The sequence below is a fragment of the Mastigoproctus giganteus genome, chromosome 6 (assembly GCF_048544385.1).
Source record: "Mastigoproctus giganteus isolate SK-2022 chromosome 6, ASM4854438v1, whole genome shotgun sequence".
Lineage (NCBI taxonomy): Eukaryota > Metazoa > Arthropoda > Arachnida > Uropygi > Thelyphonidae > Mastigoproctus > Mastigoproctus giganteus.
Genome location: NC_143580.1, coordinates 151,342,922 through 151,367,604, shown reverse-complemented (window position 1 = coordinate 151,367,604; position 24,683 = coordinate 151,342,922). Strand labels below are relative to the sequence as shown.

The following is a 24,683-nucleotide window of genomic DNA, read 5'->3' as shown; positions in this document are numbered from 1 at the left end:
AGACACTGCAGATCGGAGTTGCTGTTTCAAAACAAACCATAGATGCTTGATGGGATTGATGTCTGGGGAATTTGAAGGCCAGGGCAATACCTGGAAATCTTCTCACGTTCTGCAAACCAGTCTCGAACAATCCGGGCGGTGTGGCATGGCACATTATCCTGCTGAAAGACAGCACCGCCAGAGGGGAAGACCATTGCCATGAAAGGGTGTATCTGGTCAGCAATGATGTTTAGGTAGGTGGTAGACATGACGTCTACCCAGACAAGTGCCCAGCACATGATTGACTGGACCCAGGGTATCCCAGCAGAACACCGCCCAAAGCACGACACTGGGAGAACCTTCGCTCACCTCAAGCATCGATAAGCCGTGGTCATCCAACACCTCGCAGATGGTTCGTGGGTTTCCCTTCCTCGGACCACTTTTGGTAGGTACTAACCACGGCTGATAGTAAGCAGCCGTGGCATTTCGGATATGTGTTGACCCAGTCGTCTGGCCATTACAATTTGGCCTTTGTCAAACTCGCTTAAGTCTGCTGCCTTTCCCATCTGAAGAAAAAGAGTAACGCTGATTAACGGAGCTCAATATCAGGTGTTTTTTATACTGTGTCCCGACCCGTGCATGCGCCGTAGTTCACCTGCAGTTGCTTCGATTTGCATAACAACTTGCAGGTCATAATGTTTTAGCTCATCTGTGTATTTGTCTATAGAATGTAAACCTGCCTTTCTGGGGCAGCAGCAGCAGTAACCCACTGCAAAAGGTATGACTCGTCAAGTGCTGAAGAGGGGGAATAACAGGTTAAAAACAAGAGCACATAGGAAAATTCAGTGAATTATATTTTCAGCAATGCTCAGGCAAAACTACAAGGAGTGGTATGAAAGTAATGCTTCCTATTTTTTTCCCTCAGAAAATTTAATTCTTACAACTATGCCTTTTACATCAATTAATCCTTGTTCATTAATAAACACACTATTCCTTTTCCACCAAGTCACCATCACTTTCTATACACTTCCCCCCCCCCTCTGAGTCAGATGCTGTATCTCAATTCTATATAAGTCCTTACTCTTGCTCCAGAGGGCTTGATGAGCTGATCGTAGTCTGCAAAATGGGTTTCATGGAGTGCATCCTTCAGAGGGCCAAAGAGGTAAGAGTTGGAAGGGGCAAGATACAGGCTATGACAGGGATGAGGAAGAAACAGTGCACCCCAGTTTTGCAATGGCTTCCATCGTGCAGACTGGTGTAGGGTCATAGAGAAGCTCATTAAGGTTTTTGTCAAGTCAAACTCTACGGATACAGGCTTTCAACTTTTTCAACATTTCCGCATGTCGATCTGAGTTGATTGTTGTGGCAGGCTCCAAGAAGTCCACAAGCAAGACCCAATCTTTGTCCCAAAACACTATCACCATGACTTTACAGAAAGAAGGCTGTCTTTTGAACTTCTTGCAGGGTGAATTTTGATGGTGCTCGTAAGTCTACAAACAGTAGGGTTGAAATGATAATGAAAGAAGCAGATATAATCAGTACACATAGTACACAGCAAGCAGCACTGCATGTTGGCAATATTCACCCAAGAATAGGTTTAGTCTCCTGCCAGTTATTGCAATAGAAAAGAGCATATGCTTCTTTTTAGTATTAGTATGGTTAGGTAGATTACTCTGAATCTCTCCACATACTAGTCAAAGCATTTTGAACACCTCGGAACAGATAGGTTTTTGAAAAATATTTTGCCAAAACAAAAATATTTTGTTTTATTAATTAATTAGCATATTAAATCATATTCTATAAATAGGTTTATAGTCCTAATCACATTCATTAATTTTTGATTTAATTAGAGCATTTGTAAGCTATTACTTAATATACATAGGACCCTCGTATCAGTGATTTGAATAAATATATCTCGTAACTTTGTACTTATGTGTGACAGGGAAATTCTAGTGTTTATTAGTGGTAAATAGGCATTGCAAAATTTTGTATGCCTATTTACCACAAATATATAGATAACTTCGTTAAACAAATAGACAATTTTATTAGCTATTATAATTAACTTATAACTTTACGAGCATAATGGTATAGCCTAATACACATTAAGTGTGGCAATTGGAAAATTGAGAGTGATGCTAGAAAAAATAATGATCTGATGTATAAGTAAACTAACCTTGGTTTATTCACACACTGCATGTAATGTTCACAAGCCGACCGGCTAGCCGGGTGGGTAAAGTGCCTGCCTGGCAACCCAAAGGTCGCGGGTTCGAATCCCGCCTCGGGCTTGGATCAAAGTACTGCAAAAACCTTGGGAGGTGCATTATGGCCACAGAAGCCGATGCGCAAACAACTACAAAAAAAAAAAAAAATGTTCACAAAGCGAATGAGACAACTGGTGAAAGGCAGTGACTGGTATACTTTTTCAACGTTCTCATCACAGCTCTTTGAATAGTGTCGATATCATAAAAATAACAGCCTTTCAGTGGTGCCTTGAGCTTTGGGAACAAAAAGGAGTTGCACGGGGCTAAGTCTGGTGAATACAGTGAGTGCAAAAACACAAAGACTTTTTTGCTGGCCAAAACCCCCGAACAACGAGAGCCTTGTGGCATGGTACGTTGTGGTGCGAGAGGAGCCAACTGCCATCTTCTCCATACTGAGGCTGCACATGACAGATACTCTAAAACAATCTGTGAGATTTCAAAATGGCTAAATAGTAGGCAGTAGTAACACTCTGACCATTGGCCATGAACTCTATGCACAATTCCATTGCTATTGTAGGAAGTGATGAACACAGTTTTGACTTTTGACCTTTCTTGAAGAGCTTTATTTTGGCTTTGGGTGAGTTTATCAACTTCCACTCTGCCATGGAATTCAACTGAAAACACCATGTCTTTTCACTAATAATGATTGGCATTGTTTTCAGTAGCCTCAAAGAGTTTTCTGCAGTGTTAAACGCACACCTGTTATTGACTATCTGTTAACATATGTGGAACAAACTGCACACAGACCCTTTCTTCAAATATCAGAGCATTATTTGTTAAATGGTTTCCTTATTACCGCACAGATCTTCTGTGCATTAATAAGAGTATAACTGCTTAATTTTTTATTTTAAAATCAAGTATCAGAACATCGAGTTTTAACATCATTTAAAACATTCGAATATCATCCACATAATGGAGACGTGTTATATTTTGCTATCGGTTGTCAGCAGATGAGACGAAATAAGACATACAGTACTTTTGATAAAGTTACAGTAACACAATAACATTCTGTAAATGATTTTATAAATTCCATTTGGCATTTTTATTCTGAAAAAGCATATGACAAAAATCGAAGAAACTTCTGCATTTTGTTTCTTGATTATATTTGCTTCCTCTTCCCACCCTTAGAAATCATGAGTTAACTGTAGTTTAAATTTACTGATAACATAATAAAAAGTCAAAGTGCTAAAGTTTGAATGCAATATCTATTTTCATTATGCTATTTACAAACTATAACACACTATTATAAGATTTCTGAAAATGCATACTAATTGCAACTGTTCACCCTGATTTTCGCTCTGCTCTGAATTTGCTGACTGTGCACTGCTGACATCAGAAGCTTCCCTTTCTAAATTATTCTTAACTAAATCAAGCACAGCATCTTTACATTCTTCATATACTGAAGGTCCTAGCAGCTGACAAAGACTTCCTAACACTTCTCCTGAAACGAATGCATAAAATGTTTTTAGAAAGTAAAGATCAATTACTACACAAAGCGATTAAGAAATCACCATATGCCTACAGTACATTAATGAAATTGTTAACCCTTTCAAAATAAATTTCCTAAACATGCATGGACCAGCAGTGAGTTTTCCACCAGCAGCCAGCACTGAGGAGCAAGCGTAGTCAATAAACTTTGAATAACAAGCCTTATATATAAATACTCTTAAATGTAATTTTTTTTCTTCTTATTTTGACAAAGTGAAATTAAGTGAAATTGTCTTGAAAGCCACTTTTCAAAAACTCCAGAAATAAACTGAAAAACTTAACTACTGATGAATGTCATTCACTGTTTTCATCTGATCAAGATAAACAAATGTATATATATATGCGTAAAAATATTTCATATTTGTAAAAAAGGTAAACTGCAGCCATTATCAACCCACTGTAGGATGGAAGCCTCCTCAACAATTCATGCTGAGGGAAATGGACCATAATCTGTCACGCTGGTCCAATACGGGTTGGCAAATCGACCGTATTTAGCAGCAAGGGCTTGAACCCCGGTCTACTCAAAGAGCGTGTGCTACTGCACTCCTGCTCCTGACCAATCGGCTATGGAGGCCTGGTTCATATATGTAATAAATTATAAATACAGTAACCTCTTTAAAACCTGACTTCGGGTTTAAGAGAGGCCAGATTTCAGAGGTATACCAATTAGTATTACCTAGAGGTTAAGCAGTTTTCAATAAATATTAAGCAAAAAACTCAACTCTTAGTGCATAGATAATACAATGCCCTTTAGCTACATGAAAACTTTCAAAATTGATTTTGTATAGAAGTAAACAATGGAACAATTTTTAACACTTGTCTGTGTGTTGACTAAAGACCACCTGCTATCTCAGTGGTAGTTACCAAACTATTGAGATCTACAGACCCTTTCAAAAAAAAAAAAAAAAAAAAAAATTTACGGATCTCATCAAAAATTAAAAAAATTTTGCTGACTCATATATACTGTATATGGTTCTGTGTGTATGTATATATGTATGAATACTGGGTTTTCTGAAAAGAAAATTCAAAGTTTTATGTTTAATACAACTAAACTATTCTTATTTTTACATAAATATGTAAAAATAACTTTATTTATCATTAATTTGCTATACAGCAGTCGCTCGTTATAACGTGGTTCGCTTTATGCTAATTCGCTGTTCTTATATTATAACCCATATCACACTATAATGTGTCACAACTCACTATATTGCCGACCGGGCTAGCCGGGTGGGTAAAGTGCCAGCCTGGCAACCCAAAGGTCACGGGTTCGAATCCCGCCTCGGGCTTGGATCAGAGTACTGCAAAAACTTTGGGAGGTGTATTATGGCCACAGAAGCCGATGCACCAACAACTAACTAAAAAAAAAAAAAAAAAAACACAACTCACTATAATGCTATTTTACTAGTGTAAAGATTGAATTTTTGACAAACCCTGCTTCAGTCAAGTCCGTTTTTAAGCCTTTTTTTGGCAAAAGGAGAAAATAACCATCATGAAATTAACTAATTATTTTTATAATTTCTACTCTATGTAAAAAATTGAAACTTTCAATATGCTCTTTTCTTGGTGTGGATTTGATGTTATCACAAAGTTTCAACGGAGAAATTCTTTTTTAGTACACAAGCTGAAAAAATTCACCATCCAGTGTCATATTCTGTTATTAAGTCTGCATTTCCTGTTCTGACCTGTAATAGAAAGAAATATCCGATTGAAAAATGGATTTACTTCTTATCTCTTCTTTTGTTTTACTTGGGAACTATAACTTGTGAAAAGGTTATTTCAAACAATCAACCCCACGAGTGTTAAATGCAGTGCTGCTGCTTGTATTCTCTTATCTTCTGAACTCCTCTGACAGTATGGTCATCCCGAAGTACAGAAAATTTGTTTGTTTTACTGTCCAAATGGCCATATGTACTCCATTCTATCTTCTCAGCTGGATTGCCTTGAGATTATCCCCTTTGGGAATATTGGAAAATACATCTATTAGAAGAAGTTTACATTCCCCCACCGTAACGAATTACTTTCGGTAACATAACATAATAAAATACCTATTGTTATTGTCTTCATGCTACTTAACATTATGGCAAAGGTAAAGAAAGCCAACACGAGAACGACGAGAAACGTCGGATAACTTACGCGGAAAATTAGTTTCCCGATACAGCACTCTAGCGCTGATTGCTCGGGAAACAGACGGTAGGTGTTATCGGTCTGGAGCAAAGTTGAGAACAATATATTGATTGACAGGAGGCAGGGAAAATGATGTGCTGATTAGTGAGCGAACACAACACACTATAACATCGGGTTAGTATCATTTTAGTAGCACTCAGAAGCACTAATGGTAACCTGCTCTAATGAACACTTTCCATAATGGTGAAAAGAGGTCAGGTTACCTCCACTTGATTCCCATGGGAGCTTGAACCTTACCCAAAATGAAGGGGGTAACTTAACCTTTTTCTTTAGAATCACAGTCATATTTAGAAATACATTCATAAAAAGATAAATTTTTTTATGACTGTATTTTTATTTTCTTGTTCAATAGTATGCCCTAATGGCAAAAAAGGTCAGGTTACCTCCACTTGAATCCCATGGGAGCCTGAACCCCTCCCAAAATGGAAGGGGTAACTTAACCTTTTCTCTTTAGAATCATGCGCATAAATTGTTTATTTTTTAACAAAAATAAACAAAATATTTTTTTTATTACTGTACTTTTATTTTTAAAGACACTTGTGTGGATACACACATATCATAACGTCAATCAACACCTCAATCAATATTTTTTGCTTCTTTCTTTCTTTTCTTATATTATTTCCTAACCTAACGTTTAAGGTTAGGTCACTAAACATAAGGAAACTGTTTCTATTATTTCTTAACCTACCATTTAAGATCAAGTTACGAAAAATAAAGAAACCTTTTCCTTTTTTCGTAACCAAACCTAAATCAACAGTATAGTAAAAACACTCATGAACTTCAAAAATCTGCTTTTAATAATGAGAAAAAAAAAAACATAATCAAAAACATAAAAATGAACAGAACGAAACTTTTATTAATTTAGTTTTCATCAAAAAATCAACCAACATTTTATTTTCATTACAAATTTCTTCCATCTTTAAAAGATTCATTGCTACTATTACCTGTTTACCGTTCATTACAAAACTATTATGCACCATTCTTTACTCAAAAATACACATTATAATGCCAACCAATGACTACACAGTAGCTTATCCTCTGTCATGCCCACCACCAATCATTTCATCATTTGCCATGCCTACCTGTCAATCAATATATCCTTCTCAATATCGGCTCCAGACTGATAACACCTACCGTCTGTTTACCGAGCGAGCAGCGCTAGAGTCCGATGTTGGGAAACTAATTTTCTGTGTAAGTTATCCGGCGTTTCTCGTCGTTCTCGTGTTGACTTTCTTTACCTTAGCCAACATTATTTCCAGATGGAATACTGACAAGCACTTTCCATCCGTTTGAAGCACAAAATATTCTCCACGACTCACACCATAATTGATTGGCTGGTTGTTGTGGGAGTTTAATGGTGCATAAGCTGCTTTGGCTATAATGCACCTATCCCTTTATTATATATCAGATATACTCGTACAATCAGAAAAATCTGTAATCAAAAAAGATGAAAAACTCCAGTTTTCCACCATAATTGATTACAGTACTTTTCATGCAATAAAGGATTATTGTACAACCATTTGATTTTACCACAAGGTAAAATCAAACTTTCCAGAAAAATAAAAACACTTGTTGTCGCTGTCTTCAGCTCAATTGCCAGTAGGATTCTAGTCATCATTCAGTATATACAGTGGTAGACATACAGACAGTTTACTGTACTCGAACATCATATCACAATCAGTGCAACGCAGTTACATTTTCAGAGAGTTATGGTGGATAAGAATGAAAAAGCAACATCTGGACGCGGTACAAAGACTGGAAAGGTAAAAAAAAACATTGAGTTTGAAAATTAAAGACATTTTAAAGTGAATCGATTCTGGTCAACACCAAGTGGATATGTGCAATAATTTAGGACGGGCAGGTTCAACTGTAAGAACAATTATAAAAAATAAAGAATCAATTTTAGCAGCCAGAAAAACAGCTGTTCCCCTGCTGGCAACTAAATTGACTAGGGCTAAGTCAACTATTATGATTGAAATGAACAAACAATCCCAGGGTCCTGAGCTGGATATCATCATTCTTCTCTTTCTTGGTGATTCCTTTCTATTTCTGACTCTCTCTCTGTCTCTCTCTCTCTCTCTCTCTCTCAGGGATTTTTTTTTTTTTTTTTTTTGGCTGGTGCAGCATAAGCCTCAGGCTTCCTTGCACCATATGGCTAATAATAATAATAATAATAATAAAAACTTCTAAATAATTTTTTGAAGATAATATTCAACGCACAATTCCATTAAGTTCAATTATTATTAAAGAAAAAGCGAAGAGCCTATATGAAGATTTTAAGGAAGCTCACCCCAAAAAAACTGTGGAACCATTTAACACCAATAAGGAGTGGTTTGATAGATTTAAAAAGCACTATAACCTACACAATGTAGCAATACAGGAAGAAGCCGCAAGTGCAGATCAAGAAGGAGCAAAAACTATCAAAAAAGAACTTATCAAAATTATTGAAGAGGGGTGTTATACTGCTCAACAAGTTTTTAACATAGATGAAACAGGTCTTTTTTGGAAACGAATGCCTAAAAGAAGTTTCACATCGAAAGAAGAAAAAAACATACCAGGCTTCAAATCGGCGAAGGATCGGTTGAGGTTGCAATATATAAAAAAAAAATTCTCTCACACTGTTTTAATAATGATCTGCTTCGACTTCAAAGTGATGGGGACGGGGTCTCCCACCCCAATTTATTTTATACCACTGATAGCTCGGCATATACACTGTTGGTTGCATTAGAAATGCCCCTTTGTGTAGGGACTGGTCTGTGATGCTAGTGAAGGCTCAAAGTTGGGGACAGACAATTTGCATGTGTGCACTCAATTTTTGAGTCTGTGAGGAAGAATGGACCAGCATCGAGATCTTTTCAACTTTGAATGTGGAATGATTGTGAGGGAAAGATGCCAGTATCTAGAAAACAGCCAACATGTTAAGAGCTCCTGTTCTTCTGAGGCACCATGAGTCTACCATTCAGCAGTCAAACAACCAGGCAAAGATCACACATGGAACAGCCACAGTAATGTGGCTGTAACACAGCAACAGTACAGCACAGTGGTCCAGCTAACCAACCAGTACAATGAATGAATAGCAAGACCAATATCCAGATGCACTGTACAATAATATTAGCTCGTATAGACTATAGTTGATAGCCATCAGAGGTACACATACTCACTGCGAAACACAAGAAGCCAGACTCCAAACATGAAGAAATCTATTACTTGTTCTGATGAATCCTGTTTCCAACTCAATCATACTGATTGGCATATCAGCATTTGGAGAAAGTAACATGAGATCGAGGTACTTGGATGCACTGTTTGTGTTCAGCAGGTTGGAAGTGGTGGCTTTGGGACTGTTTTCATGGCATGCTCTGATCACTGTTAACTGACAGTTCAGTGGGAACACCTAACTTCTATCATTGCTGACTGGTCCTTTGAGGCTGTCGGAGACATTTTCTCAGATATGCCAGACAAGCTGTACTTGCTACCTAGGATTCTAAAACACTGATGGAACTGATATTCGGGTGACCCCCCAAGTCAAGTGGACCCAATTTCGGTGAAGTCCGGATGGTCTGTGACAGCCAAATCCTCTGCTTGCACCTTCACGATGGTAGGACTGTTAGTAATCCTGGGTATAACCCCCATACACAAGCACACTGTGAGTGACCAACCAGGTGTGAACCAACATAAGCAGGGGTCGAGTTGTGGCCCCCACAACACATGAAGGAATGGCCCCCCCTCTGTGTTACCAAGCAATACTAGGTGGTAGATGACTCTCATGAACTGGTGCAATACCACCGTTTTGCTTATTGGAGGCTTTAAGTGGTGGAACACATGTTTAGTCTCCAGAGCTAAGTTCCAGTCAACCCTTCCCCATCTCTTCCATCATTCTATCAAATTCATGCAGTACGACTGATGACTTTTGAGGTTATGATGAACGTCGTGGCGAGATCCAATATTCCTTACATTTCGAGGGTACAGCTCTAAAACGGTGTTCGCAGGCCGGCCGCTAGTTAGTACACCGGACTGAACCTATTGGTAACTCTCTAGGAGGCTTCCGGATCAGCTAGTGTATAATCTTGCTACCTCTAATCTACCAGATAGAGACTGGAGGGAGTCCGAGTAGTGTGTATGCGGGGCGCATTGTCGAGGCCACGTTATGTCAAGGATCTGGGTATAATCTTACCACATGTACGCCATATCCAAAAATTTCATTACTGTCCCACCCACTTTTTCTTACCATTGAATACACCATGAACTGTCAAACTAATAGAACAAGCTTATCTGCAAAAAGATCTAAACCTCCCAAGCACTTCTTAATTCATTTCACAAATATACGTGGTCTCAATTTTAATTTCAACGATGTCCATTTCCACTTGCAGTCTCCCAAATGCCATGTACTTTTTCTGACAGAATCTCAGTTATTGGTTGATTCAACTACTGCTCATCTCAGTTGCCCAAATTATTCGCTGTATGATTCCTTTCACCTCAAAGGTGGTACTTGTGCATATGTCCGTTCCAATATTCCCTGTCAGAGACTTGTTAATCTGGAATCTCCTCTTTTCGATCTTCTCTGGCTTAAAATATCTCTACCTCATTCATCAAATTCATCTGTTGTCGCTACCATTCTCCCAACTCCACTAAGCACTTGGAGCTCTTCGACTTCCTCTCTTTGCAACTTGAATTTCTCCAGTTCAACTTTCCTAACAGTGAGGTAATTTTCCTTGGTGATTTTAATGTTCACAAGTCCAGCTGGCTTCCATTTGCTAGTCACACCGACCCAGCTCGTCGTGATGCTGAGGCTTTTGCAATTACTAATGACTTTGTACAGATTGTTCATTTACCTACAAGAATACCAGACAATCCTAACCGTAGGGCCAACACACTTGATCTTTTTCTTGCAAAAACCCTTCTAAGTAAACAATCGAAGTGAGTGGTCTTCAGGCACCTCAGATCACAACTTGGTGATTGTCTCTTCTCCAATGAAGCCTTTATCTTGTGATTATTCCCAACCTTGTGTTTTTTGGCATTACAAGAATGCAAAATGAGATGATCTGCGAGATTTCTTTTCTTTTCCTTGGTCGGACTACTATTTCAAAACTTCTGATGTCAACGTCAGTGTCCGTGAAATTATTCTTGTAGGAATGGAATCCTTTATCCCCCACTCCACTTTAAACTCTCGTCCTTTATCTAAACCTTGGTTTTTCAATAAATGTGCTAAGAGAAGAATGTTGCATATCATTATTGGCTTGTTTCCAATTCTTCAGTTTCATTTTCTGCATACACCAAAGCTCGCAACAATTGTAAAACAGTTATTAATCAGTCCTAACTATATTTTGAACAGGCTAAGGGCAGAAAACATGCTTCTTGCCCTAATGGTAGCCGAGCATTCCGGTCTCTTGCCAAAGCTATTGGCCGCAACATTTGCCGATTTCTGTTTCCACCTCTGTCAAAACCAGATGGTTCTGTGGTCACTTCGGCCAAAGATAAAGCTGACCTGCTAGCATCCATTTTTTTTTCAACTCATGTATTAATGATCTTGGTAAAACACCTCCCACCATTCCCAACACGCTCCATTCAATGCCTCCTGTGGTCTTTTGTCAAAAGGATGTCAGAAGGATTTTGACGAACCTTGATGCTAAGAAAGCTCCATGTCCTGATTGTTTTTCTCTAATTGTTCTCAAAACCTGTGCTCCTGTTCTTTGCTGCGTTTTTTCAACTTCTTATTCCAAAGGTGTTTTTCCTTCTGCTTGGAAATTTGCTCATATCCAGCCAGTTCCTAAAAAGGGTGACAAATCCCTCCCATCCAATTATCGTCCCATTGCAATTACTTCTACTCTTTCTAAAGTAATGGTGAAATCAATTAACTGCCAGTTAATTGATTCAATTGGTTCAACAATTGCCAGTATGGATTCTTTCAATGTTGATCCACTGGAGATATTCTGGTTTATGTTACCCATTTATGGACAAATTCAATGTAAAAGTTTGGTGAAACACAAGCAGTTGCCCTTGACATCTCAACAAGCTTCCATCTTATGGTTTGCCAACTGTTTTTTGTAATTGGTTATCCAGTTAAGTGTTGTTCAAAAATGTGGTAACATCTCGATGAAAACTTCCTGTCTCTTTTAGTCTTATCTGTCTGAAGAATGGATTTGGATGTGGGAGGATCCACATTCCATTCCCCTTGTGCATGCCGCCTTACCAAAGCACACACTGCACCTCCTGCTGTGGCGTCCACATCTCAACTGAGGCTATAGCCAGTCTTATGCCATTTTTGCTCATGTGCAACTACTGGTGATGCACCTGCACTAGTGACCTTGACAGTGTGACGAAACAAATCTTGGAGAGATTTCCTATCGATTGTGCTTTTGCTTGAGAAAATATAATGAGTGAATCTCGCATTATAAGCCATTAATTTTGGATACCTCTAGCCTGGACACCCTGTATATGAAACTTATGATTTCAGAAATATTAATGAAAACTTTTTTTATAAACAGTCAAACAAAAGATAAAAGTGTAATATCATGAAACTTATAATTAAAAGTGAATATAACTTCATTACTAAAAATGCAAACCAATGTTTAGCAAATTTCTTTTGCTTTGTAACCTCCCAAAAATCAGAATGGCATTACACAGACACACATTATACATATATATAATGTGTGGTTTGTAAAATAGATTAAGTCTGGGAAAATGGAAAAGTACACAAGGTACCTGAACTAAGAGAAGATTGAGGAATAATCGAAAAAGGAAGTGAAGTAGTGGTTAAACAGGTGAAAGAATTTGAAAAACCTAGTTCAAAAATGAACTGGGACTGAGGTAGCAAAAAATAATAATAAAAAATAACAAATAAATAAATAAATAAAGAAAAACACTATATTCAGACTGCAGCCATTATCAACCCACTGCAGGATTGAAGCCTCCTCAACAATTCATGCTAAGGGAAATGGGCCATAATCTGCCACGCTGGTCCAGTGCGGGTTGGCAGATCGACCGTATTCAGCAGTCAGGTGCTCGAACCCCGGTCTACTCAAAGAGCGTGTGCTACTGCACTCCCACTCCTGACCACTCGGCTACAGTGGTAGTCTATTCAGATATGGGAGGGCAATTTTGCAAAAGGTCAAATCAGGGGGTGGCAAATATGCAATATCTGAATATTTTAGATGAAAAAATGATACATAGTCAAGAAATTCATCAGGGGACTACTCCTCACCATGTACCAGGCACTGCGTTTACAACCTTGTCTATAGTATTACAAAAAGGGGGAAGCAAATATGCAGCCTTTATCGTAATATTAATAGACAAGGTAATCCCTACGCAGTGTAAAAATAAAGTTAATCACGTAAATTAAAATAAATACAAATTTACAAAAGTGTAAAGTGAAATATAATACAAATGTGATGTGCGGAAGGTTGTTAAGTTAATGTGGTAGAAAATTAAAATTCTTAGAAGCTTGAACGAAAAGTGTAGACAAGCCAATGGTATAGGGAATGGTAAAATTCTTGGGGAGAGGAAAAGATGGTCAAAAGAAGGCGAAAATAGCGATGGAATTGAGGATACACGGAGAGTTCATAGTACACTAATAGTTCTACGTAACGGGAAAAAATAGAAAAAGACAGTATAAAGATAAAGAGTGTAGAAAAAGTCATTAAAAATACTGAACTTACTGGGTGTGTAAGGTTGGTCGTTACACACCCAACAGTTGTTTATTTATGTATTAGTGATAAACAACTGTTCTTAACAGTTGTTTATCACTAATACACACATACTGTTCTTCAAAGAAAGTGCATCGCCGAGGAATTTCACATTTCTAATCTTTTTGGCTTGGTATGTTACATTAATGACTAGCATCGCAAATAGAAATATAAACAAAAGATATTTATTAATAGTTAAGACAAAGTTAAGTAATATTTTACAGGTGCTATCAAAATATTCCAAAATGAGCATTTGCAACCTTTATACAACAGTTTTGGTAAACACGACAATTATGGCTGAAATGTCATCACAAGCCCTCAATTTGCTTCAGTTTATCATTTTAAATGGAAAACAAAATGAAAAGTTCACCAGGTGCAAACTAATATTTAGTTGATATTAAAATGGCAGCACACCATCGAGGCATTGACAAAATCAATTGATAGTTTGTGGTTCCAAACAGGAATTATGGCTTCCTGAAATTCACGAAATGTCTTTGGTTTCTTTCTGGCAACTGCAGATTCCACACGATGCCAACGGTTCTCTATAGGATTCAGGTCAGGGCTGTTTCCTGGCCAGCTAAGAGTTGTAATGGACCATTCTTCCAACCATTTTTCAACCTGTAACAAATGTAAAGACATTACTGTCAAATCTGTAATGCAGAAATGAAGCTAAAGTAACAACAGAAGTGCCTACTTGCACTTTTCGCATGATGACAAGGAGCAGAGTCATCCTGAAAGATGCAGTTACTTTGCAGGTTAAAATGTTCTCTAATGGTTGGCAGCAATTTGCCTTCCAATATAGCCAGGTATCTATTGACATTTACGGAACCTTTTATAAACTGCAGGTGACCTACTCTGCGATACGAAATGCCCTCCACCCCCATATCATTTAGCTGGTAGGGAATTTTACTGTAGACACCACACAGTCTGCACGGCATTCTTCACCACATCTACAGCGAATAGTTTGTCTTCCATCAGAGCCATGCGGGTTGAATTTCTTCTCATCTGAGAAAAATAATTGACTTGCACTGCTCGGGGAACCATTTGACATGCTCCTTATACCAAATTAATTAGGCCTTTTTCATTTTTTGTGTGAGGAGGGCTTCTTAGGATGCCGGGCTACAACTCCATTTTTGAATAGGCATCTTCTGACTGTTACTGCACTTGCTACCACTCGTGTATATTCTTCCCGTTCTCTTTTCATCTCAGACGAACAAACTTTACGGTTTTTAAGGCATAAGCACTTCAAAATGCGGTCCTCTTTTGACGTAGAGACTCATTTGCATCCAGTTCCTCTTTTCCTATCATCAAAACCAGTATTCTTTGGTTTGGAAAGAAATCTACTCACTGTCGACTGATTAAAAAACTCTATAAGCAATATGACGGGAAGAACGTCCTTCCTCACGTAATATAACAATAGAACTGTTTCTCCGTGGCATTGACTGCATGTAACTTGTCATCCTCACACAAGCAGGGAATGACAGCAACTCTTGCAGAGCGTGCTTATATAGCTGAAAGTAACAGTTGATGCAATATTACATCATCGCCTACGCGTGTCAATCTTATCTGATGTAATCTGTAAGAAATATTCTCATATATACTTACATTATTCAGATGACAATTACAATTTTAAGGGTTATGCACTTTCTTTGAACACCAGTGTATATATATGAGAGTGTATTTGACTTTATGGATCTCAATGACTTCTCTAGAGACATGATTGTTGAACCTGTACTATACATATTACAACTGATGTCTCGAATAGTCATTAAAATGTTTTGCATTATAGTATTCTATAAAGGGAAAGCAACCAGAAGAAAATATAATTAGGGTTCAAGAAAATACTGAAAAAAATGGCACAGAATTCATTTTGCAGAAACAAATACATTGCATTCCGGTTATTTGGGCCACCGGTTAATCGGGGCAAATCTTAAAAAACAGAAACCAATCGAGAAAATAGCCAGGGTTTACTTAGCTTAATTGGGACAAAATGCTGTTTAATCGGGGCAGGAGACTTCAGTACCGGAGATTATCCTGCGATTGTCTCTGATCATACCACGTAGTTTGGTCGGATTTCTGGAGGTCACAACCATAAAACAATTAGCAGTCACCTGTTTACTGGGCTTTTCTGTTAGTGCAATCTTTCATAAACGGATAGTAAACTCAATCTTATTGAATTTGCGATAATACCGACAGCTGGAATTCTGTGGGTTATTATGGTGAAATGTGTTTACACTTTCGTGGAATCTTCAATTATATAAAAAAAAATAATTTTCAGAATCTTCTCTTCATTCCTATTTTTAAAGCTTTGTAACTCGTTACTCCGTTCTCACTTGGCAGCGTATATTGTGTTACTTGCAATTTGTGTGTGCCGTGTTTTTTGTTATTGATTGCTTATCTTTTTACTGTTTTAAATTTTAACCCCCACCCACAAATGTCAGTGAACAAAAATGTCAACTAGTTTAGTTAGTATGTACATATTACAGTGCGTATTAATTATTCCGATTTTCACGTATATTCTTCCGAATTTCACGTATCATTTAATTTTTTAATTGGTAAGGTAATAAAGAGTAAATTTGTGCTTAATATCCTATTTTTGCTAATTAGAATCGCTGTTTAATTGAATTAAAATTCAATTCACGAACGTGATCACAATGACCGGCGCTTACTACACATCAAATAGTGAACGGTACTTTACTATGGTGAGTTCGTCGTAACGTGATTTGACTGCACAATGAACTAATTGTAAAGGAGGGGATACATTGTATTTTTAACTATTTACGTGAAACTTCGGATAATTGGGGCAGCTACTTAATCGGGCCAAAATGCACTAGTCCCGATGTGTCCCAAATAACCAGAATCAACTGTAGTTAGTTTTGTAAGTCACCTCAAAAGTGGAAGGGATAATGAAGTGGGTAAAAAAACATTCTCAGAGAACAAGAATATTCTCCACAGATTTCTATTATGCAGGATACCGGAAGGTAAAGATATATGTAGGATAAAGTGACTAGATCTTTAGCATTCCAATGCAAGACATCTGGGGGGAGGGAATTTTTCACCCCCAGAAACTATACAGAAATTTTATTATATATAAAAAATATTCACGTACAAAATATAAGTTAAATATATTGACTTCTTTGAACTAAACTTACAAAATAAAATATCAAACTTCTTAAAAAAAAAAAAAATATATATATATACATACACAAGGTGTCTCAGAAATATTGGTACAAACGTTTAGGGGAGGTAGGTAACATCTAAAGGAATGTGAATCGCACAGGAACACATAACCGGAAACGTCACGGGAAAGTAGTAGCAGAGGCACAAGAAGCAGAAATAACACAAGACAGTAATTAGTGGCAAACATTTATTTGACATAATATTAACAATGGAGTACGAGATGGATGCATTTCATGATGTTACAACAGTTGCTCGAAGGTTTCGCCACGAGACACTATGCATGTGTAACACCGACTCAGCATGGATTGGCAGACACGGTCGAACACCTGGAGTTTCTGACAGTAGTAGCAGTGCAGACGAGTCTCGCCACGAGATCCATTTCCGTCTCCACAGTCGATTCATACACGATAGATTTGAGGGCCCCCCCCACAGAAAGAAATCAAGGCTCGATAAATCAGGTGAGCATGGGGGCCAGGCAACGGGTCCACCACGGCCAATCCATCGATGCCCAAAACGCCTGTTCAAATGGTCACGAACACACCTTCCATAATGTTGCATCTCACATTTGCTGGAACATCGTCAAGTAACCCTGGTAGAACTTGTTCAAGAAAGATCCGATATTTAGCGGAGTTCATGCGGGATGGTAACCAGTATGGGCCGACTAAGCAGTCACCGAGCATACCTGCCTACACATTTATTGCGAAGCGATGTTGTGCTGCATGGGGGCGCACACACGTGTGGGTTGTCGCGAGCCCACACATGAGCATTGTGCTGATTGAATAAGCCTCATCTGTGAACAAAAAACATAGGCTGGAAAATTTAAGCCTTGAACACTTTCTTGGAGAATTCACTGCGCAAAAGCCACACGTGCAGGATGACCTTGGGGTAGCAGTAACTGAACCCTTTGGAGATGAAAGGAGTGTAAGGAATCGTCGTGCCAGACACGCTATACACTGCAACGAGACACTCATAAGGCAGAGGCAATGGCACATGTGCGGGTAGTAGGATTATACTAGGTGCATGTCTAGTGTATGGATTAGCAGAGGGCAATACACTAGGTGCATGTCTGCCAGCTCACAGTTCATATATCGATGCATGCTCTTCGTGCTGCGAGTACTGCTTAAATAAGTAAACCAGAAATTTTTCCTCTCGCAAACTGATGAACAGTGCCATCTACCGACTTACGGTGACATTTCCGGTTATGGGTTCCTAAGCGATTCACATTCCTTTAGATGTTAATTACCTTCCCTAAACATTTGTACTAATATTTTTGAGACGCCCTGTATATATATATATATATATATTTTTTTTTTTTTTTTTTTTTTCCATAGAAAGGCTGAAATTCAGTATATGGTATCCCTACATCCTTTATTATAAAGGACAGTCCTTTATTTCAGGAAGCTGTCCTAATTTATTTATTATGCAAAAACCCACTTTTATCCTTTATTTTTGTTTATCATTTAACTTTTATTGTACAAATGGAACCACTTAATACATGGTCTGATTCCACAAAATCCTTTTCTAATATTCGATTCTTATAATGTCATGGCTCACTTAAAATGCGTTAGTGTTTTTAGTATTACACAAGTGTTTCGAGAAAGACCCGATGTAGCGAGTACGCTTCGCACGGAAAATGCCGATGAAGTTGATATTGAATTAGTATTTATAGTTGTATTTGTTTTAGTGGCTGATCTTTAGAATAGGGCCCCCCTCAGACTGCCTCAGTCTTAGTGTGTTTATCCCTAAGACTAGGTTTATCCAGTGGTGGGATTCAAATAATTTAACAACCGGTTCGCTGCCCTAATGACCGTTCTAAGTATAAAAAACTATATACCGAAAGGTAGTTTATTATTTCATGCAGTTAATACTTAAATAAGAACAATAAAAGAGGTCCACAAAACTAGATTATGTTTTGTGGACCTCTATAAGAAAGAGTTTTAAAATATTAATGAAAAAATATTAAAGAATACCTGACAAAAAACTAAAACTGTTATTTAAGATATTTCCATATTGCTTCTTGATTGGTATCCTCGCTTGCAATTTTCTTCGCTTTTATCCGAGCATCATTGGCTGAGTGATCTATCCTTAACCACTGTAGGAGTAGGATCCCATTCCTTTAGAGGTAGGCCGATTAGACTAATAGTCATTGTGTTTGATATATTAGAAACAGTTAGGTGACTTCTCTTCTCTGAACATTATGTTCATCTTTGAAAAACCCCTTTCCGCTTCTGCTGAACTTACAGCAATTGTTCTGACAATATTTTTAGCTCTTTGAACACTTTCAGGAATTGCATAATTCTGGGAATTTTTTAAAACGTTTTCCAAGAAATCTCGATAATCATTAATATCAATTTGGTAATTAAAAATGTCATTAAATACGAGCAATTGTTCTTCAGCTGCTTTCCATGGAACTAGTACTTCTTCAATATTCCAGTAATCTGGCTCCAAAAAATTGAGAAATTGTAATTTATTCCTCTCTTGAAATTGGCTACAACATGCTTTTAAATGTTCACAATCCATTAGTCTTTTTTTTTTTTCAAATTCGTTATGATGTTTTCTAAAAGTCTTTCTCGAGGAAGCCCGAGACAAATCGATGATTTTCTACAAATTTTATATTTTTGAAGGTTTCTGAAGTAATTAATTCATCAACTTTTTTTTCGTATGGAACCTTTTCCTTTCCAAGCATTTGAAATGCTTTAATAGATCTTATCACGAGTTTTTCAGCCTTTATTATGTCTATATTTCTTGCTTGCAGTGCATTTGAAAGAAGAGAAATTTCGTTTAAAATATCAATCATCAATGCCAAATCAGTTATAAAATATATATTTTCAAGACGGGCAGCCATACCTAAGTACTTTTTATTTGAATAAAAATAGTGATGTAGCGCTGGATAAGCGCGCCACACAGCTAGGGTTGACCTTAAACTACAGGCAGCCCATCTTGGTCCCAAAACTCTACCAATCTTTATAATTTCAATTCCAAGTTGTTCGGATATTTTGGAAAGTTCAGTTTGGTTCTTATTGGATTGATGAAAAATAGTATATATCTTATCAATAAATATTTTAAAATGATTTACTTGCTTTGTTTCCTTTATCGAATCATCTAAAACAAGATGGAGGCGATGATTTAAACAGTGCCATATTATTATGTTTGGAAACTCTTTTGCAATCCTAGTGCTCACTCCAGATTTTCTCCCAAGCATAAAGCTGGCACCATCGGAGCAAAATCCTATTAATTTTTTTTCTAGGTAGTTCTTAGTAAGCCCAACATTATTTAAACTTTCCATAACTGAAAAACATATTGTCTCTGCATCTTTTTTTCCAATTCAACTAGTTCAACGAAAATTGTTGGTGATGTAACTGAATCCAAGGCCAATTCTAATACAACAAATTCTGATTTTGGTTTCTTATTGAAAAAAATCTGTCAAACTCTGTTGCCTTTTCATCCTTTTAAGGGCTACTGCAAAAAAAATTTAAAAATGTTTCATTTTAATATATTATAGAGTAGGAGCGGATATGTGCCAATATATTTGAATATTTTTACTGGTTCTGTCCCCGTGTGGTCATATCATAAACTTTTATAAACAAAGCACTATGCTTATACCATTGATAAACATCAGTCAGAAAATACATTTTCTTCATTTTATCGATACTAAACAAAAATTTCTTGCTGAATTAATAAATGGCATAGAATACCAGGCGCCCACCTTAGAGAGAACTCTGATCACAAGTGCCATTTTAACAAGCGGTTCGCCGAACTCAACAAAAAATTAGGTATCGGTTCTGCCGAACCAGTGCAAACTGGCTGAATCCCACCACTGGGTTTATCCCTATCTTCTGCTGTTTTAAAAGTAGGGAAACGAGTTCCAGATTTTAAAATAGAGGCAAGAGTTCGAGTTCCAGATTTTAAAACAGAGGCAAAGGGGGAGATAAACACTAACCATAGTGGGTTAGGCATGTCAGTCACTGCCTGCTTCCTCTTCTTCTTGCCACCATTTTGGAAGGGAACCCTGTTCTAAAGTTTTACCAAAATTTATTCATACTTTTACATGAACACAATTAGAATTGAAAAATTTAAGGGAATAAGTGATGATACAGTAAACCCCCGCTATTCGCGGTATCTGTATTCACAGTCGTTGATTTAATATAAAATGAAACCTAAAAAAATGTGAATTTTAAAGCACCATGAACATTTTCCGCCATAGAAAAACATGGGCGTGGCTAAAATTATCATTCCCGGTCAAAACAGCGCTCGGTGGGTGGGGAAGAGGGGTGACAAAATCGTGAGCGTGGATGTTTATAGCTAATCCTTGTTTAGTATGTGTTATGCGCTTGTCGTGGAAGGTTTCGTCGTTTGCTTTTAATTTATATGCTTATAAATTGAATGAATTTATCAATTTATAAATTGATATGCTTACAAAAGTGATAAATCTACCATTCTGCAGTATAAAACAAACTTTTTTGAGTGTGTTAATGGAAGAAAGTGACTTTATTGTGGACAAGTTCTTTCTAACCCGTACAAAAATATGGCTACGAATAACAAGGGAAATGTGAAAAGATCAAAGAAAGTGATAACTTAAGCGAATAAAATTGAGTTATTAGATAAAATTTCTAATGGTGAAAGTGTCTCCTCAGTGGCAAACATTATAAAATCAATGAGTCAACGGTAAGATCAATCAAGAAATCGGAAGAAAAAATCCGCCATAGTGTCCGTGAAAACGCGCTAATTGCTTCAAAAATTTGCTCTGTAACTCGTGATGTTAAATTATAAAAAAATGGAAAAAGCTTTAAATCTGTGGATAGAAGACCGAACTCAAAATAAAATTCCATTAAGTTCACTAATCTTTCGCGAAAAGGCAAAACTCCTTCATCAATATTTTAGCGAAACAGGTGATAGCACTGGCGGGATAAGTTTTTTAGCTAGCAAAGACGCTGGTTTGAAATTTCTAATAAATAATACATTTAATATTAAATTGTTTCTTATTTTCATTTTGATGCCATATGCTTGCATTTCACTATATATATATGTACATATATATAGTGAAATGCATTTCACTATATATATGTACATATATATATGTACATAGTCATATTATGAAGGTACATATAATACATACATAGACAAAATTTTAGAATAGTTTTTCTTATATATTTCATCCTTTGGAACGGAACCCCTTTATTACTATGGGAGTCATAACTCAGTATTCGCGTTTTCGGTATTCGCGGCATTTCTCAGGAACGTAACCCCCGCGAATAGCAGGGGTTTGCTGTATACATGTTCAGTATAAAAACTACTAGATTACAGCAAAACTAGATGGTTGATTCTTCTACCAGCTTTAGAAAGGATTTTGAAACTTTTTAAGCAGCTAAAATTGTATTTTTTGGAACAAGAAAGATGTCCCACAGTTCTCAAAAACTTTTTTAATGATCCATTAGCTGAATCATGTTTATTTTTTGTTCACAGTCAAGCTTCAACTTTTTATAAACATGTTCTAAAAATTGGATTCCAAGATATTTCTATGTGTGAAACTTTTGTCAATTTAAATAAATTGAAATTAAAGTTGAGTGAACGAAAACATCAAGAATTTTTACCGATGAATATTAAGAAAATCATTTCAGAATTAGAAAAAAAAAACAAAACAATGTTGATGTAAAATTATTTAAGGGATGAGTTTAATCATTTTACCAAACCTGCATTGACTATTTGAATCAATGGGACAGCGGCTTCCTAGAAACGGAAGTATTTGAATGGATCATTTTGTGAGAAATTCTATTGTGGATGAAGATTGAAGAGAGCGTTTCTTTTATTTCAAATAAAAGAAAACTGAAAATTGACGATGGCGAGTTATTGAATGAAGTTTGTTGTGTTAAAAATTATGTTACTAAGGAAAAACTCAAAGAGTGGCAACAAAATGAGGAATTGATCTGCCATCATAAATGGGTTGAAATATTTAGATATTTTATTACTAAACAAATCTTTTAAAAATCGCAGAATTTTGCCTTTCTCTTAGGATCAAATGCTCCTACTGAGAGAATATTTTTGGTTATAAACAATATGTGGACCAACAAAAATATACAACTAAAAGTCGAAAACAGTGGAAGCAAGCATTTATAATAAATGCAATTTTGATATGAGTTGTATGCAGTTTTATGACTTTTTAAAAGATGAGCATGATATTTAAAAAAGTACATTCATGAGAAAAATATGAAAATTGAGTTGTTTTTTTTTAAATAAATTTACATATATTATTTGATCTTAGATATTTTTATTAGAATATGCATTTTTTAAAATATTTTTGTAAACTTTATTTTCTGCTCTTGAACCTTCCTTTGCAAAACAAAGTAATAAAAATAAACTATTTTTTTTTAAATTTTTTATGTACCTGGAAAGTGCTGCACTAAATGAAAACAATGTTCAAAGAAAAATTGGGTGGGTTCTAAGATTCTCAAAATATGCACTAAATTTATAAAAATGCATTTTTTAACTACAGTGAACCCCCACTTTACGATATTAATCTGTTCCAGAGACACCATCGTATGTGAAAATATCGTAATGTGCACCCAATAACACATTGTTTTTTGGTAATTCATTCCAAGACCACAAAAATTGAAATTTTTGCTTTTCAACTAAGCTATTTATCTCTCTAAAAGGTGATTTTTATAATGGAAATTGTATATGTTGATTAAAAAATGATTAAAACTAATATACTGATTAAAGCACAACATAAAAAATCACTTCAACTGAAGGATGCAAAAACAAACATGTGGCCAACACGTTTACAGACGCTGCTATTGGCTGAGAGGAGGGACCATGTGGTATGGTCAGAGACAATTGTAAGCCCATTCTATTGTAAGGTGAAATAAGTGCCAGTTAACATGATCACTGGTTAGTAGAATTAGCTGCTTTACATAATAAAATTTCAAAAAACCAATTCAAATCATTAAAACACTATACTTTCGTCGTTATCATATAAGAATTAATTTTGAATGCCTTTGTGATATTTTTCTAAAGCACATTTTTGGAGGTCACGACCATAACACAATAAAAACAATTTGCAGTTTCCAGTTCAGTGTTCTCCCCAGGACCTATCGAATGGGCAAACCCCATTTAACTGACTGCCCAGCTAAAAGTTAAGTGATTCTCGTGGTACCGTATCGTATTGCTCACTGATCTCGATCAATATTAATTCAAACATATTATGCAAAGTATTACACTTGCCCAAGTTACTTCATAATGCCACCCAGCTGGAAAAATTTTCTGGGGAGAACCACGGCAAACTTCTGGAAACTTGTCAGACAAATTAGTTTCCCTCTACTGCAGTTTCTCCCTGCATTCTCAGTAAACAGACTGTGAATGTTATTGGTAGTGGCAGTAGAAGTCTATAATGATGTATTGATTAGTTTTTTCTCATTATTAAAAGCAGATTATTTGAGTTCATGAGTGTTTTTGCGGACGAAATTTACTTACGAGTACACCCTCCAGACTGCCTCAGTCTTAGGGTGTTTATCCCCCCTTCCCACTGCTTTAAAATAGGAAAACGACTTCTACTGCCACTATCAATAACACACACTGTCTGTAGAAGTCGGTTTCCTATTTTAAAACAGCTGGAAGGGGGGGATAAACACCCTAAGATGAGGCAGTCTGGAGGGTGTACCTGTAAGTAAATTTCAGCTGCGAAGGCATTACACTCATGAATTCCAATAATCTGCTTTTAATAATGAGAAAAAAAACTCAATACATAGTTATTGACTTCTACTGCCACTACCGATAACACACACACTATCTGTTTATCTAGAATGCAAGGAGAAACTGCGATAGTGGGAAACCAGTTGTTCCGGTAAGTGTCCAAAAGTTTGCCATGGTTCTCATATCGGCTTTCTTTACATTCACCATGCAAGCTATATACGAGTAG

At 36.7% G+C, this 24,683-nt stretch overlaps 1 protein-coding gene across 1 annotated transcript in view; it reads right to left on the bottom strand.

The window, feature by feature from the left end:
* The window catches only part of LOC150084658 (uncharacterized), a 350,037-nt gene that overhangs the window by 310,079 nt on the left and 15,275 nt on the right, over positions 1-24,683 (bottom strand). Inside the window, exon 2 of the mRNA XM_090375393.1 lies at positions 3,509-3,681. Within this exon, the coding sequence (XP_090231519.1) occupies positions 3,509-3,681 (173 nt within the window). The remainder of the gene's footprint in view (positions 1-3,508; positions 3,682-24,683) is intronic.